General features: G+C 39.1%; 1 protein-coding gene across 1 annotated transcript; it reads left to right on the top strand.

Moving 5' to 3' along the window:
• On the top strand, window positions 1-16,220 carry LOC139961347 (solute carrier family 23 member 2-like). Its single transcript, XM_071960491.1, has 13 exons — window positions 1-55; window positions 2,342-2,541; window positions 7,165-7,316; window positions 8,279-8,370; window positions 8,966-9,027; window positions 9,727-9,908; window positions 10,716-10,815; window positions 11,217-11,373; window positions 11,709-11,962; window positions 12,392-12,521; window positions 13,254-13,397; window positions 14,618-14,713; window positions 15,036-16,220. Exons 1-13 carry the CDS (start codon window positions 1-3, stop codon window positions 15,218-15,220), a joined length of 1,809 nt encoding a protein of 602 aa, XP_071816592.1. The 3' UTR covers window positions 15,221-16,220.
• Window positions 16,221-16,245: the final 25 nt, after the last annotated feature.

Below are 16,245 nucleotides of genomic sequence, written 5' to 3'. Positions count from 1 at the left end.
ATGGAAATGAATTCTGAAGAAGAGATTAGGAAAGTAGAACAAGGAGAGGCTAATGGTAATTTACAAGAACCTAATAATGGTTCATCAGCTCTGAGACTAACCAGTCAAACTCTCCTCTCCGCAGAACACACGACAACCTTCCAAGAGATGAGCGAACAGCACTCTCCTCACTGATGTCTCGCAGTGACATTATCATCAAGCCAGCCGACAAAGGTTCTGCAGTTGTCATCCAGGATCGACAGGATTACATCAAGGAAGCCATGCGTCATCTCTCCAACAGTGATATTTACACTCTTCTTGATTCTGATCCCACAGATATTTTCTCCCAGCAGATAAAACAGACCATCACTGATATGTACCAGCGGAACCAGATCTCTAAGAAGGCTGTTTCTTTCCTTTCTCCCACAGACTGTAAGGCAGCCAGGTTTTATCTCCTGCCCAAAATTCACAAGCCTGGTAACCCTGGTAGGCCTATCATCTCGGGCAATGGGTCCCCCACCGAGAAGATATCCTTGTTTGTGGACCACTTCATCAAACCTCTTGTTCCTCAGATTAATTCTTATATCCATGACACTCCAGATTTCCTCAGGAAACTTGAAGATATCAAAAACCAAATCCCCAGTACAGCCATCATCGGTACTTTCGACGTCACTTCTCTGTACACTAACATCCCTCATGCTGAAGGTATCGCAGCCACGTGTGCAGCCCTGTCTAAGAAGGTCCACCTTTGTCCACCCATCTCTGACATCAAAGCTCTCATGCAACAGGTTCTCACCAAAAACAACTTCACGTTCATGGACAAGCATTACCTTCAAAGACACGGGACAGCCATGGGAACCAGGATGGCTCCTTCCTATGCATGCCTGTTTATGTCTAGCCTTGAAGAACGCATGCTCAGTACGGCTCCCTGTCGTCCCCTTATCTGGTGGCGCTACATCGATGACATCTTCTTCATTTGGACCAGTGATGAGGATAGCCTGCTCACCTTCATCAATCATATCAATTCTTTCCACAGCACCATCAAATTCACCTCTGATTACTCTCACCAACAGGTTAACTTTCTCGATGTGACTGTTCGCAAGGAACACGGTTCTCTCTCCACAGACTTATACACCAAGCCCACAGACACACACCAGTATCTCCATTCTTCAAGCTGCCATCCCCGTCACTGCAAGTCTGGAATTGCCTACAGTCAAGCACTACGTCTTCGTCGCATTTGCTCTAACAATTCCTCTTTCATTCGCCATACAGATGCTTTGGAAAAACACCTTATTGCCAGGGGCCATAGTGCCAGAAGGGTGCGTGAAGCCATTCAGAGAGTCCGCTCCCTTTCCAGATCATCTACTTTGGCAGTGAAGGACAAAAAGGGACGAGATTGCGACAACAAGCTGCCCCTCGTTGTTACTTTCCACCCAAATCTTCCTCCCCTTCAGAAAATCACCTCTAACAACCACAACATTCTCCTCACTTCAGATAGACTCCAACGAGCCGTCCCTGAAAAACCCATCATCGCCTACAGACGACCACGCAACCTACGAGACCTTCTTGTACGTGCTGCTGTTCCACCTCTAACTTCTAACCCCACACCCATTCAGCATGGTACCTTCAAATGTGATCGTACTTCGAGATGCATCGTCTGCAGCCACCACATTGTTGAATCCAATTCCATCACCAGCCACAGCATGCAACTCACACACAAGACTAAGGGTCACATCACTTGCACTACCACCAATGTCATCTATCTGATCTCTTGTAGAATTTGCGGCATCCAGTATGTTGGCGAAACCAAAACCACCCTCAAGAAGCGTTTCTATGGTCACAGATCCACAGTCAACACCATGAAGACTGAGACCCCAGTTGGAGAACATTTTAACCTTCCCAACCATACCATTAACGACATGTCCCTACAGGGGATTGAATCCTTAGGTAGCCGTCCTGACCTAGTACGTATCAGCAGAGAGAGGCTCTGGATGCAACGCCTTCGTACCATTCAACCTCATGGGCTGAACATTCAGGAAGGACATGACTAACTTTCCTCTGTTCCCTACTCCTTCTCCCCTTTCTCCCTTCCCCCCCCCCTTTCACTCTTCCTCTCACAGCTCTCTTCCCCTCCATTTTTCTTCACACCTTTCTGTCTTTGTCCCTCTCCAGTTTATTCCTCACCCTGTGCCTTTAATCCTCTCTTTGTCCCTCCACAGTTTATCTCCTTCCTCTCCTCTTCTCCTGTTGCTTTCTACTTATAATCCCCTTTCATCCATCTCATTGTGTTCACCGTGCTCATTAACCTGTCTGTATTCTGTGCGTGTTTTTGTCCCCTCTGTTACTGTAACTTGTCATTTAGCCTCTGAAGAAGATCCTGCTAGGATCGAAACGTCAGGCCAACTTACTTTTACACATTCATTAGAAAGTCACGGAGAGAGGGACAATGATGTCATCCATAGCACCGAAAATAATCTCAAGTCATCCGAACTGGAGGAAAAGCTGATTTATGGCATAACAGATCGCCCACCATTGACTACCACCTTGGTGACGGCCTTTCAGGTGAAGTATCTACTTGGAAATCCATCCTCCCAGATATGCTAGAAACAAGACCAAAACTGGTCACATATAACGGAACCGACTTCTTTCGCCGTTACTCTCAGAGTCTTTCCAGTGACAGATTGTTAATTTTAATTTTCAAATATGAAAATCAATACTTTTTAGTCGTTTCTTTCTCCTAAAGTTTAGAATATAAATTTCTATTTGCAATCGTTATAGATGATATCCTCCACGTCCAAATATGTTCTTCAACAGCTTAAAACAAAAACGTCTAAAATCATATTTTCTCATACAAATTCATTTTCAATATTACTCTGGGCTATTTATAGGGGCAAATAACTAACCACAATGATTGACAAGAGAAAACATCTTGATTAACTAAATATGTAACATTCATCCTAGAAAAAAATTTATGTTTGAACTGATCAGGGCCCTATTTCATGAAGATTACTTACGAATCTTCTTAAGTAATTCTTCGTAAGTCACTTAAGAAGTTTTAACAAGAAATAGTTCTTATCTTACGAACGATTAATCTTCTTAAGTTACGAACGATTATTTAAGAATTTATTAAAAGTTCGTATCTTTTATAACTTTGAAAGAGGCTGAATGTGACCTTTGACCTGCAGCGCCAACTTTGAAACTTTTTCTCGTAAACGCACATTCTTGCTCACAAAAGGAAAAAAGAAAATGGTAAGTAAATGACTTAAGCTTTCCTTCTCTGCAGTTTTTTATCCAAAATAATGAAATACCCAATAGAACTGTTCCCGGGTAGTTTTTTTTCTAATTAAATACCATCAAGAAAGTGTTTTCTAGAGCAGAAAGTTGTATAAAAACTGCTCGAGTGAAGCATCAATACGGTATCTGTGTGTAGACTATGCCTACTGTAGTGTTACTGTTATTGTTAGACTATGTCTACTGTAGTGTTAGGGCTACATATTAATTATAATAAGGGCTACGCATAGGGTCGTTGTACTTACGGTAACAAATACGGTAACAAATATAGGCTAGGCTTAATGTTAGTTAGGAATGGGCCTAAGTAATGCTGCGCACCACTGAAGAAATGAATACCGTAATCACGACTTGACAGTTGACACTCGTGATCTCTAAATTAGTCTTGAAGTGGAAATGTTCAAACCACCTCGACTTCACAACGAGAACAAAATATAGGATGTGTGAATCGTAATTACATACAGGCCCTAGGCTAACTCAGTAACTGTTGTAGAGTTGACTAGACTAGGCCTAATGAGGTAACCAATGTTGGACGATCAGTTTAGTAGAAAAAAGGAACAGGAGGGACACTCAAGTCCCTATCAAGGACCCTATAGGAGAGGGAAAAAAACTGAAGACACAAACACTCAGACCCGATTACAATGCTTGAAGTGCTTGTCCCAAGCATTCTGAAACCCATTCACACTACTTGCAAGTACAACTTTCTGAGGCAAACTGTTTGAACAAAAAGTTTGAACAATTTGGCTAGACAGGCCTATTAGTTAGCATCCGTAAGTTAGGCTAGGCTAATTCTTTTACTGTTTATATATGATATTTTGTGCACCCAGATTTATTTGTCGGAGATATTACCCCACCCCCCTGGTGTCGGAGACCTTAGCCCCTGTGTTGGGGAAATCATGGCGCCACCCCAGTTTTAACAATTACATAGATGAATGAGGAACAAAATGTTTGGAACTTAGAATGTTGTTATCTTTTTTTCAGGAGCACAATGGTTTAAGGACTTTCTGAAGAGAAACCCGATTGTAGTGGAGAGAGTTAGGGACAATCTGGGAAAAGAAAAAGCTATGTTTACAGTCGAGCGACTAGAAAAAATGTTTCAGAGACTATAAGGTGTATATCAGTTCCGAGGCGGTGGAAAACTGGGAGGACATTCTTAATGATGGTAGTCGCATTTCCAACTGTGACAAAAGTGGGTTTCCACTGGCAGGAAGCAAGGAGAATGTGTTGGCCCCAAGAGAGACAAAGAATATCTACCAGTTGAGCAACATGGACAAAAGGCAAATCACCGTCCTGGCCGGTATGAACGCTACAGGTATTTTCTTGGAGCCTATGTTAATCTTCCCGAACAGCCGCTTCTGTTACGACCCCCTGTAGGGTGCTCCAGAGGAATGGTGTCTAGGACAATCCTCGAACGGCTGGATTAACACAGAAGTTTTTTACGAATGGATCGCCAATTTGTTTTGACTGAGCGTTAGGAGAGAGGACATCACCTTCCCTATCATCCTTCTAGTTGAAGGGCTTAGCTCTCACATTACCCTTGAGACTATAAACTTCTATGCTGAAAACAAATCATCCTATATTGCCTGCCTGCCCATTCATCGCATGGACTTCAGCCGTGCAATTTGAGTCTCTTCAGAAGTATCATAACTGTAATAACTCAAGCATTCCACATTGCCACATTCTACGTTTATTTGAGTCTTATATGGGAAGAGAGGAATTGTCCTTTAAGATCTTTTGCCGTGAATGCTATTGTAAAAGTCAGTTCATATTCATTATAATTGAACAATTTTACAAATTCACTTTAAAATTTCTACTCCAGTATCCTATATAAATTTGTAATGTTCTTGCCAAATAAAAAATGTAGAAAATAATAGATTTCCTTTAAAAAAAATCTGACAGAGGCAGTGGGGGGGGGAAGCCCCGACAGTGGGGAAAAAAGTTAATAGAAAGGGGAGATCTATCTATATAGAGGGTGAAGCACACAAAAACATTTTTGTATATTTTTTAGAGGGGTCCCGAATGTTTTTTTTAATTGAAAAATCGTTGTGCAGAATTTCTTAATTTTCCAACTAGGACTATTCGTATATTCCTGTGAAAAACCTAAGTATTTGCAAGTTTCAGTTAATTGATCGAAAATCATGCAGTTTTACCACGTTTCACTTGCCAACTTTGACAAATTGTATCTTGCGATTCTTATACTCCACCGTACAAAACTTGATATGGTTTTGAAGATAGAATTACACTGTTTGCCAGCTTCAATTCTGCCTTTTGTGTAATATTTTGTTATTGGGTGGGTCGACCATGTTCACTAGCTTCAAATGAGTTCTATGTATTCAAAGTCAATGCAAACCGTTTCGGGAACACCCCTACTCTTAGATCCCTCCCCCAGGACAGCATCACAATAACCCTAAACCTCCTGCTGCCAAAAAATCCGGATCCGCCCCTGTATTTTTTTGTAGTTCAAGCGGATAAGTTATAACAGCTACGGGTTAGTTTGTGAAGAGAGGGTAATGGGCACAAATTTATCAACAAAACCACAAACGTACCGACCATAGGCGTACGAGGTGGGGGTGTCTGCCCCCCCCCAAAAAAAACAACAAATTTCTGAAGACCTAAGATACGGGCAAAAAATCTGTGCAAATTAGGGCAAATGATAGCACCATTTTGCATATAATCCCTCATATATAAACCAAAATTTTCAAAGGGGAGGGGATACCCCATTAGAACCCTCCCCAAGGAAGACAGTCTGAAGTCGGGCAACAGTTCGACTTTCCGTCAAGAACGGTTCTGTCCCCTCCCCAACCTTGCGGCAAGTAGTTCTACCCTTCCCCCATCCCTCCCACCCCAGTCAGAAATGAACATTTCTATAGTCACCCCCATTATAGTAGCTGTGATTGCCATCCCATCACCACCCCACCCCTATTATAGCCTATTCTATATTAAGTAGGGCATATGCTTAAAGAAATATCAGCTTGAAGCATATCAATGATGTTGATGCACGCAAGTCTTCTGAACCGGTACTTAGAATGCATCTGTCGGTCTGTCCATTGATGTAGTGGGTCGGTTCTGTCCCTAAATACCCTTTCCCTTCGTAGAGCTCGTTGGTTTTCTCTTTCAAGCAGTCCAAAAGCCATATACATAGCCATCATTGGCATCCACATTAAACACCTAAATAAGCAATGATGTGTTTTGATTGAAATTTCCCGCCTAATTGACATGTGACATAAGAACATACTTAAGAGTGATGCTGATCATTCTTAAATTTAAGAATGATTTCAGGACAAAGATAAGAATGAATTCTTCTTAAGTTGCTTTATGAAATAGAAGATAAGAATGTTCTTAAAGTTAAGAACAATTACAGACTTAAGAATGATTATTCTTCTTAAGTCCAAGATAAGAATGTTCTTAACTTATATGAAATAGGGCCCTGCAGTTCTCTTAAAAAAATTCTGGTATAAATAATTGATCTGTATCCAATATGATTGTCTTTTTCCTTGAATGATTATCTCAGAATGAATCTATTAAAAAAATCGTATTCATATAGGCGTATCGGAGGAAAGGTGTGAGGGAAAGGGGGGGGGGGGCGGGGGTGTTGAAGTAAATTGATGAGAGGAACAGGTTAGGAAGGGAGGTTGATACCCTCAGTCAGTGAAAACACATGAGGCTGAAGTGATTCTTCCATGATCCAATATTCATCCAATCTATGTTAGCCGTTGGGACGTGCGAAAGGTTTATCTACGTCATAACAAACATTAGCAATCCGCATATCAATAGAAGTATATATATTGAGGTCTACAAAATCACTACCCCATATATGGAAAATATATAGTCTATATGAGTAACCATATTCATTTCGTCATAATATACGCAAGTGTTTTTTTATACATTCATTTGTAGCATTTCGCCGTTGCAATATCCGGCTGTCTTGCGCTACCTTTCATTTTATCTGGCCCTCTTTGCTTTGACCGAGAGGGCCTGAGCCGGTTAATTGCTACCAACCTCTTTGTCTGCGGTATATCTTCTTTCTTACAAACGATGTTTGGTACCAGGTAAGAGCCCTCTTCATTAAGACACTATACTGCAGTGGCGTAGCCAGCATTCTATTGTTAGGGGGGGCAAGATTTTTCTTAAGGGGGGGCAACCCCGTGATGGTTGATGGTAGGAATTACCAAGAAATATATGTATTAATGGTCACTTCGTCTGCACAAATACACAGGATACAATGAATAAATTAGCTACTCTATTTCACTACATGCCAGACTTCCACACAAACAAGTTTCATTAGGCCTATAGGGCCTATACGTGCACTGAAAATTCTCCACGAGTGGCATCATTGGTCGCTGAAAATGCACATGGGTTGCTAGCGCTAGTTTGTATTGGTTATACAACCGGCCAAATTATTGGCGCTTATTCTGTAGGACGATATTGATCAATGGTCTCCGTATGTGGGTATGATGAAGGCCCAAAATGTGTAATATCTCGGTCTGATTACCATGTTCTGACCTTATATGAAGTATACCATGAGCCCTGAGGTATGAATACTTGTGATTAGAAAAATGTAAAAAAGAAGTATTTTGAATACATCACTGCATTTCATTGGGGGGGGGGGCCAAGATTGTAGCACAAAGCAAATTTTTTTTGGGGTGGCATTGCCCCCCTCTGGCTATGCCACTGACACTATACCGTAAATAACAGCTTTATAAGAGTATAGTATAGTTAGTTTACACGGCTGTGATGATGATTTCATGGGAATTTTTATTCTTCTTGAAACAAAGAGTCTCAAATCTTTCCCGTATATCATATCTAGTATAATGCTTAACTACATGTATAAGGCCAAAACTCTTTGGCAATGTTTATAGCTGAACCACATAGGTTTCTATTGAGTGAGGTTACTTTGCCATAGTTTGCATTATTCAGAGAATGAGAGGGAGGCACAGAGAAAGAGGTGGAGAGAGAGGGGTGGAGAGAGGAAGAGTTTTTCTGTACGATATTCGATTTCTAAAATATACAGATTGCCGATAATCCAAGGCCCTGCAGCTGCATTTGTTGTGCCAACACTCTCCATACTTGGTTTGAAGGGTCAATGTCCACCACTCCCACATGGTAAGCATCCTATATTTGTACTTCTAAATTATGATTAAAAGGACTCAAAAACACTAACAGTCATGCATCTTAAAGAGGCCTAATATATTCCCTCCAGAAATGCAGACATGAAGATGTATGGTATCACCAATTTTCATGAATACTTTTATGTGTAATGCAACCGAAATGTTACTCATGCAAATTAATTCAGTTGTCTTTCTATATGACATTATGGTAAGCAGTAAGAGTTTAGGCCTGTATGCGAGTTGTAGAAAGTGGGTATCGCAACGACATGTTTGGTAGATGTCACTATATAAGCCTGTATTCATTGAAATATATTTGTTGTACGTCGGGGGTGGGATGGGGTGGGTGGAGTGGGGAGGGAGAGTGGGAGAATTTGTACACACATATAGGGTCGGTAAGAGAAGACCACCATCATGATTCACTGCCGTTAATTAAATTAGAGGGCCGTAACAGATCCCTGGTTCCATGAAGATAAATCCATATGTATATATCTGATGGCCGAAAACCTCTTTCCAAACTACTGTATGTAGAAACATCATTTTGGATCTACAGTGCATGGTCTGTTTAACCATTTTGCTGTCAATTATTTCAGTTAACTCGACTATGGAGGAGAGAACGATGCACCAGGAGGAAGCGTACGGACGTCTTGCTGAGGTATGACGGTTCTCCCTCCCCCTTCTCCCCCATTCCCAACACTAACCCATAGGGCCAGGCCCATGAGCCTGCGTGTTGATGGATACCGTTTTTCAGCGTGTTTTACAGCCTTGTATGTTGTTTGATAGCATATCTAGTTGTTCCAGTATATATCAAAGGCTTGAGACCACCGGGGTTAGACTTGTGTCACAACTCTAGAATAGCGGATTACCATGCATAGGTCTGCAACACTAATTGGGCCCAAGTCAAATTTCCATTTTCTATAAGCTGTCGTCGTTAGGACGTCATCTTATTCAATAACTGAGAAACTAGACAGAAAGTCAACAGGAAAGTTAGTGATTCCTTGCCGCACTTTGTAAACTTTTGTTTTATATATATTATATAATATTTTAATTAATATAATATAATAATTATATAATATATTAATTATATATATATATAATTGAAAACGTAATGAGAAGGAAAATCCAAAACAGTGAAAAACTTCCATATATATATATATATATATATATATATATATATATATATATATATATATATATATATATATATATATATATAGATTCCCTTCAATCTGATGTTTGAAGCCCAACCACTTTGGTTATAATATGGGAATAGAAATGAACTGTTGTGCCCGCACTAAATGAAACTACTGCTGCTGTTTTGCACTGTTTAATACACGTCCATTACTTATTGTAGGTCCAAGGTGCTCTTCTCATCGCGGCGTTTGTGCAGTGTCTTATCGGTTTTACCGGTTCCATTGGGTTCATATCGCGATATGTCGGACCGATCCCTATAGCGGTAGCGATTGCCAATGTCGGTATTAGCCTCATTCCGATTATCATCAACACTAGTAAATCTCATTGGGGAGTAGCGATAGGGTGAGTGTGTGTAAGCCTAACATCATTCGATGCAAACTAGATTACAGATCACGAGGAAGAATAAATATAGTCGTGACCCCCCATTATAGTAGCAGATAATCGCTTATCTGCAAGATCACGCAGAGGTGATCCGGTCTAATCGGGTTAATCTGCAAATGAATTAAGAGGAAATGTCGAATATTAAGAGGGCTTTCATTTACAATTCTTGATCATCCATGCATGAATACAATACGTAAATCCAAAATATTCAAGTTTTTTGTATATTAATTGTTAATAATGATGGAACGTTCATTAACAGACATGTCCAAAGCGGATATAAGCATGTCAACGACGATTATCCATAATCGTTTTCTGAGCTTGTTATTTCAACTGTGTTGTTTGTCGTGCATGCATATATAGGCCATACAATACTATTGAATACACAAACACAGTTCCATATACTGAGAAAAGATCGAAAGACGAAGAAGAAGGGAAAAAAAAAGAAAAAAGAAAGAAGAATGATTCTGTGAAATGTTGTCATCATTCATCTTTATGTGGACAACGGTTTGCTATTGAAGAGATAAGCATAGACAAATGATGGGACTATTTTGTTGACGTTATTACGCTTGTACCCCCCAAGTTCTTACTTTTCTTAAGGAGACGGTAACATTCCATATATCGACCATAAAATAACCATGTTTACTATTGAACAAATGAATGCAAATCATAAACACTGGAAAATTAAATAAAGCTTGAGTCGATATAGCCATCATTAACCTATGAATTAGCAGTTCGATGATTCCAATAAATATATTTCTCCTTCCGCAGGGGTATGTTCCTGATTATTCTATTTTCTCAATTCTTTGCCAAATGGAACATACCGTGTCGTGGAAAGGACACCTTCCGTCGGTTATTCACCTTCTTCCCAGTAAGTCTTTGCATGAATGTGACGGTATTAATGTCTTCCTCTGATTGCGACTGAAAGGTTTCATTCTCTGCACATGCGCTCATGATGTTCGAATGTTTTAGGATACAACTTATCACGTGATCATCTCTTTCACACACCTGTCTGTATATAGATACAATAAATGAATGTGCCCAATGCAGCAGATACAAATCAATAAATCTATTCAGGGCCAGATTTACTGGGTATTTATTTACCGGGGGTTGGGTGGAGGGGTGGGGAGGCGTTTAAGGGAAAGGGGTGAGGCCTGGACCTAATGAAATGCAACTATAACAGTGAGGCTACCCAGTGATACAACTGGAACAAGTGAGCTCCTTATAATGCAAGAAAATGTTCGGAAACACAATATATATTTCTTACTTTAGATATTCTTCTCGGCCATGATTTCGTGGATAATTTGTGCCATTTTGACTGTAACTAACGTATTCCCGGATGACCCCTCGGAATATGGCTATCTAGCGAGGACAGATATCGATCTGAGTGTTGTTTCTAATGCACCTTGGATTTATGTACCTTATCCAGGTATGTACTTCACCCGCCTGCAAGCATGGGTCCTACAGTCTATACCTTTCATTGAGTTTTTTTATTATTATTACTCTCTTGTTTTATTCGAACATATATTTTGATTTATCTTCTCTTGTTGATTTTGAGTTTCGTTTAGAAAGGAAAAAGATGTGATTTAATATATAAATGTTTGCGTCTTTCTTTGGATATATATATATATATATATATAGATATATATATATATATATTCATATATATATATCTCTATATATATATAAATAAATTAAATGTAAATTTAATTTGATGTATTTCATGTTTCATTATACACTTTGATTATTTGACTTCAATGATAGGTCAATGGGGCATGCCTCGATTCTTCATATCCGGTATTGCTGGTATGATTGCGGGTGTATTCGCGAGTATCCTACAATCTGTGGGGGATTACTTCTCGTTCGCATTGATATGTGGAATACCACCACCACCCACACATGCCTTGAACAGAGGTGTTGGTATGGAAGGGCTCGCTTGTGTACTAGCTGCGGTGTGTGGTACGGGTAATGGGTATACGTCATACAATGGAAATATCGCTGCTGTCAGTCTTACCAAGGTATGTTATGAAACCCTTCTTTTTAAGTCAGTGGAGAGTCAGATCGGGCCCGTGGACTATTGTGTCATCAGGCCCGCTTTTCGAAGCCCTTATTTTGAAAGTAGGCATTGGAATAAATGAAAACGGTCATTAAGAAATTGGAAACAATTTTAGCTCGATGATGTCATATTTAGACTTGATCAAGTCCTAAGCCTTGTGTGTGTGTGTGTGTAAAAACAACCCAATCCATTTAATTTTTGGTATCGCTAAAATGGAAGATATTTTTCTTTGATGTTTAGGAAAGTTGTTCATTACTCCATCGCATGCACCAATAATAATGGAAGGGGTTTGTGGCTAAATGGCAATCTTAAAATACATCTTTACGTATATCATCATTATTTCTAATATTGGTTACAGCGATTCATATTGGACTATTACATTTATTAATAGGTGGGCAGTCGAAGGGTGATTCTTGTCGCATCCCTGATGTTTACCATCACCGGTGTTATCGCCAAGTTCAGTGCATTCTGTAGCACCATTCCGTCTCCCATTCTTGGAGGTGTTATTGCTGTCGTGTTAGGTAAAGTTTAACACCGTCATTTTTACTTTAAACATACACTCCCCCAACTCAATATTACCGTGGACGAGGAAACCCAAGGAGGCATTCATGTTTTGACATTTTAAGACCTATCATTCTTCTGATTCAGTGTACGTCTTCCAACTTCCAAGCGCTGGTCATTATTGATGCTGCAGCTCGTCAGGAGCAATCTGATTGACTGAAAACTCTGTAATTGTAAACCTGTTTGGGAAAATAAATTTGTGGCCGAGCAGGGGGGGGGGGTTGGTGTATCTGATCGATCTGTTACTTTGAGGTCATCAATATGGTCTCATTAAATGTTAGATAATGAATTAACCATCACTTATGCTCAAACAACCAGAATTAGTTCACTGACTCTCACAGAGTAATTTAGCACACACAGTCATATAATTGTCTCATTTAGCACTCCACAGTGCTTGGGAATAGCTTGATCGGGACGAACTTCATGGCCAAACACAAAATTGCAAAGATCTGGCTATTTAAGCACGTTCAATGCTTGGAGTCAATACTAATGAAAATTATTTTAAAATTTGATTTTAGTAGTATCGAAGTGTATCAACAGTTCCCCCCTCCCTCCGCCTGCCCCAAAAGTCCGAAAAAGAAAAGAAAAAAAAGGAAGAAGATACATTACAGACTAAAATGCAGATTGAACTGGTTCGCCATGATATACACATGAAATATAATTCTATATACTTTCATTGTTATTCCTCGCAGCAATGATAACTGGTATTGGATTGGCAAACTTATCCAAAGTGAAAATGAATACCTCCAGAAATCTCTTCATAGTGGGCTTTTCATTCTTCTTGGCGATTGGCTGCCCGCAGTATGTCAGCAGTAATCCAGGGGTCATCAACACTGGTAAGTTGACCCCGATTGACATGGTAAATATATCCAGTATATATATATATATCCAGTATATATATATATATCCAGTATATATATATATATCCAGTATAGGAATAACGGAAAAACTGTTAAACAACTATGCTGCATATAGAGAAAGGCTGGATCTCGAGTGAGATACAATAATTGAATTAGGTAAGTGATTGGAAGTAAAACAGCCAATGTTTGGTTTTTGCAGAGCTTTCGAGCAAAACTAGCTCTTCTTCAGTGCATGATCACCGAAAGTGACAAGGAGTAGCAGGAATTGAAACTGTTTTATAGAGAAGATGTCGGCATGGTTGTAAAGGCAAAGCGACTTACTGATTTCTGCTGAATAGAGCAGAAGTTTTAGAAATTCGGATTATTTTAATCCGCGTCGGATTATTTTAATCCGATTCCGTCGTAATTGTAAAGGAATTGTTTTGGTTTATCTGGGACGGCAAATCGTTTCTGATGTTTAAACCGAATGGTGCCGTGGTCTTTAGGTTTAGTTCCCAGAAATTTTCTTTCGCTTTCCTAGATTTATCTGTCCAAGAATCGTTCTGGTCAATGGCAATAACACGCAAATTCTCAATTGAATGATTTTGGAGATTGAAGTGATTTGCAACAGGTTGGTAGATCTTTTTTGTTTTGATCGCCGATCTATGTTGTGTCATTCTCATTCTTAGAGTGTTTTTTGACTCTCCAATGTATTGTAAGTTACAAATATTGCAGTAGATGAGGTAAATGACATTTTTGGATAGGCAGTTAATTTTGTGCCGAATTTGGAACGTACGTTTGGTTTGGTTGCTCTGAAAGGCCCCGGTCGAATCGACAAGCAAGCACGTTTTGCAATTTTGTGTACAGGGCGATGATCCTGTAGTTTCTGTTTTGCTTTCCCCTAATGGGGAAAGCAAAACAGAAATATATCCAGTATATATATATATATCCAGTATATATATATATATATACATATATATATGTAACTGTTCTGAATTTTCCAACTCACTACGATTTCAATTATATATTAATATATATATATTGTATGCATTTAATTATCCATAATATAATTGTATATATTCAACTATATTGTATCTCTGTCTTGTAAAATCGTCACAGTTGTCTACGTGTCAACCAGTAACTTTACCGGCTAATATAATGCCCACTAATTTTTCTTCAAAGAGCATCAAAGCGAATTACACTTTTCCTATTCTCAGGTTTTTCAACTTTTGATGACGTTGTTCGAGTGATTCTCAATAATGGGATGTTTGTTGGAGGTTTTACAGCTGGTTTGCTCGATTCGTTAATAACTGGTAGGTGCCTTTATGTCTAACATCCTAATTACTTAAATGGCGGGGGAGGTGGGAAGGCCTGTGCGGGGGGAGGGGAGGGGGGTGAGACTTGGAGTAAACAAACTATTTTGTTGTAAAAATATCCAATGCACATCGCTTTCACCCTCTTACCGCAAAACGTTGCTATATATATATACCTATATATTTAGTATGCATATGTACCTCAGAGAGTTTGAGCCCATGCACGCAGATATATCTTTTGAGTTCTTCAGCGATTATGGTACAACAATAACATCATATATTATATCAATGTCACATTTTTTTAATGTTGTATTGTAAACAGGAACCCCAGAGGAGAGAGGTCTAAGGAGGAATGAACCGAGTAAAGAGGAAGAGCGTAATAATGTCAGTGAAGGCAATACGAATTCAGAAAAGGCAACGGTTTATGATCTTCCGTTTGGCTCGGACTGGATCGCCAGAGTGAAATGGTTTCAGTTTTTACCTTTCAGTCCAACGTACAAGGGATGAAGCTTAAGAACCTGAGTCATATTTCGTGATAGGGGTTGGTGGGTTGGGGCGGAGTAGGAGGTGGTGGTTACCTTTTTTTCAACACGTGATATGCGCGCATTTGGGCGAAAAATGAAAAGTAGTTGGAAATAGTGCTAGAGATTACATATCTATACAAGTAACAACTTGGCTTTGATGAAAAAGTTAGAAAAGGTTTGTTACTGAAAAATATGACCTAAATATATATACATATTCCTGGTGGAGGCTGGAAGTTTTTTCAGTGTTCTCGATTTTCCAAATCACTACAATTTCAACTATATATATTAATATTCATTTGCCTTTGTCATTTACTTCCATTACATTTAACATATTCATTAAATATATATATATATATATATATATATATATATATATATATATATATATATATATATATATATATCAGGCCTCAACAAATTTTTTTAAAACTACTCGCCAACTGGCGACCGAGTCTAAAGTTCTACTCGCCAAAACGTTAAATTTACTTGCCATTTTTTCTCGTAAATGTTTGTCTGATATAAGGCTAGGTAGTATGGCCTAAACTTAGGATATCACGGTGTAGTGTTACTATTAGTTGTTTACAGCAAAAACGATGTTTTTAAATTGTGCTTCATCAAAAGTGTTCAGTAAAACATGATATTCATGCGTTACCCTTGTTTGAGTTGTCCAGTTTGGTTACACCTATCGTGCATCATTTACTCGATTAGTATCAAATTAGTTTCGAGCTGGTGAACAAAGCTGTTCCTTAGGACCTACTTGTAACAGTGCACTTGATAATTTTACTGTGATGTGTAACATTTAGGCAATAGGCCTTTGTTGATTAGCAGTAAACCTATCGTATAAAGGCAGTGAGCGAATGAGCCACTCGCCAAAATGTCGAGCGTAATGCATTTTTTGCTCGCCAGTCGCAAATTCTAGTTGCCATTGGCGAGTTGGCGACCGTATTTTTCGAGGCCTGATATATATATATATATATATAAATATATATATATATTTACATATATATA

Source organism: Apostichopus japonicus, chromosome 20 (genome assembly GCF_037975245.1).
Source record: "Apostichopus japonicus isolate 1M-3 chromosome 20, ASM3797524v1, whole genome shotgun sequence".
Lineage (NCBI taxonomy): Eukaryota > Metazoa > Echinodermata > Holothuroidea > Aspidochirotida > Stichopodidae > Apostichopus > Apostichopus japonicus.
Note: the sequence above shows the minus strand (reverse complement) of the source record. Positions and strands in the feature narration are given on the sequence as shown.

Bases quoted from the DNA above. Each gene is read 5' to 3' on its own strand.
- LOC139961347 (XM_071960491.1), top strand. From the start codon at position 1: ATGGAAATGAATTCTGAAGAAGAGATTAGGAAAGTAGAACAAGGAGAG. The intron at 8,371-8,965 runs GTAAGCATCCTA...CAATTATTTCAG, and splicing joins ATGTCCACCACTCCCACATG to TTAACTCGACTATGGAGGAG. The intron at 11,963-12,391 runs GTATGTTATGAA...ATTTATTAATAG, and splicing joins CTGCTGTCAGTCTTACCAAG to GTGGGCAGTCGAAGGGTGAT.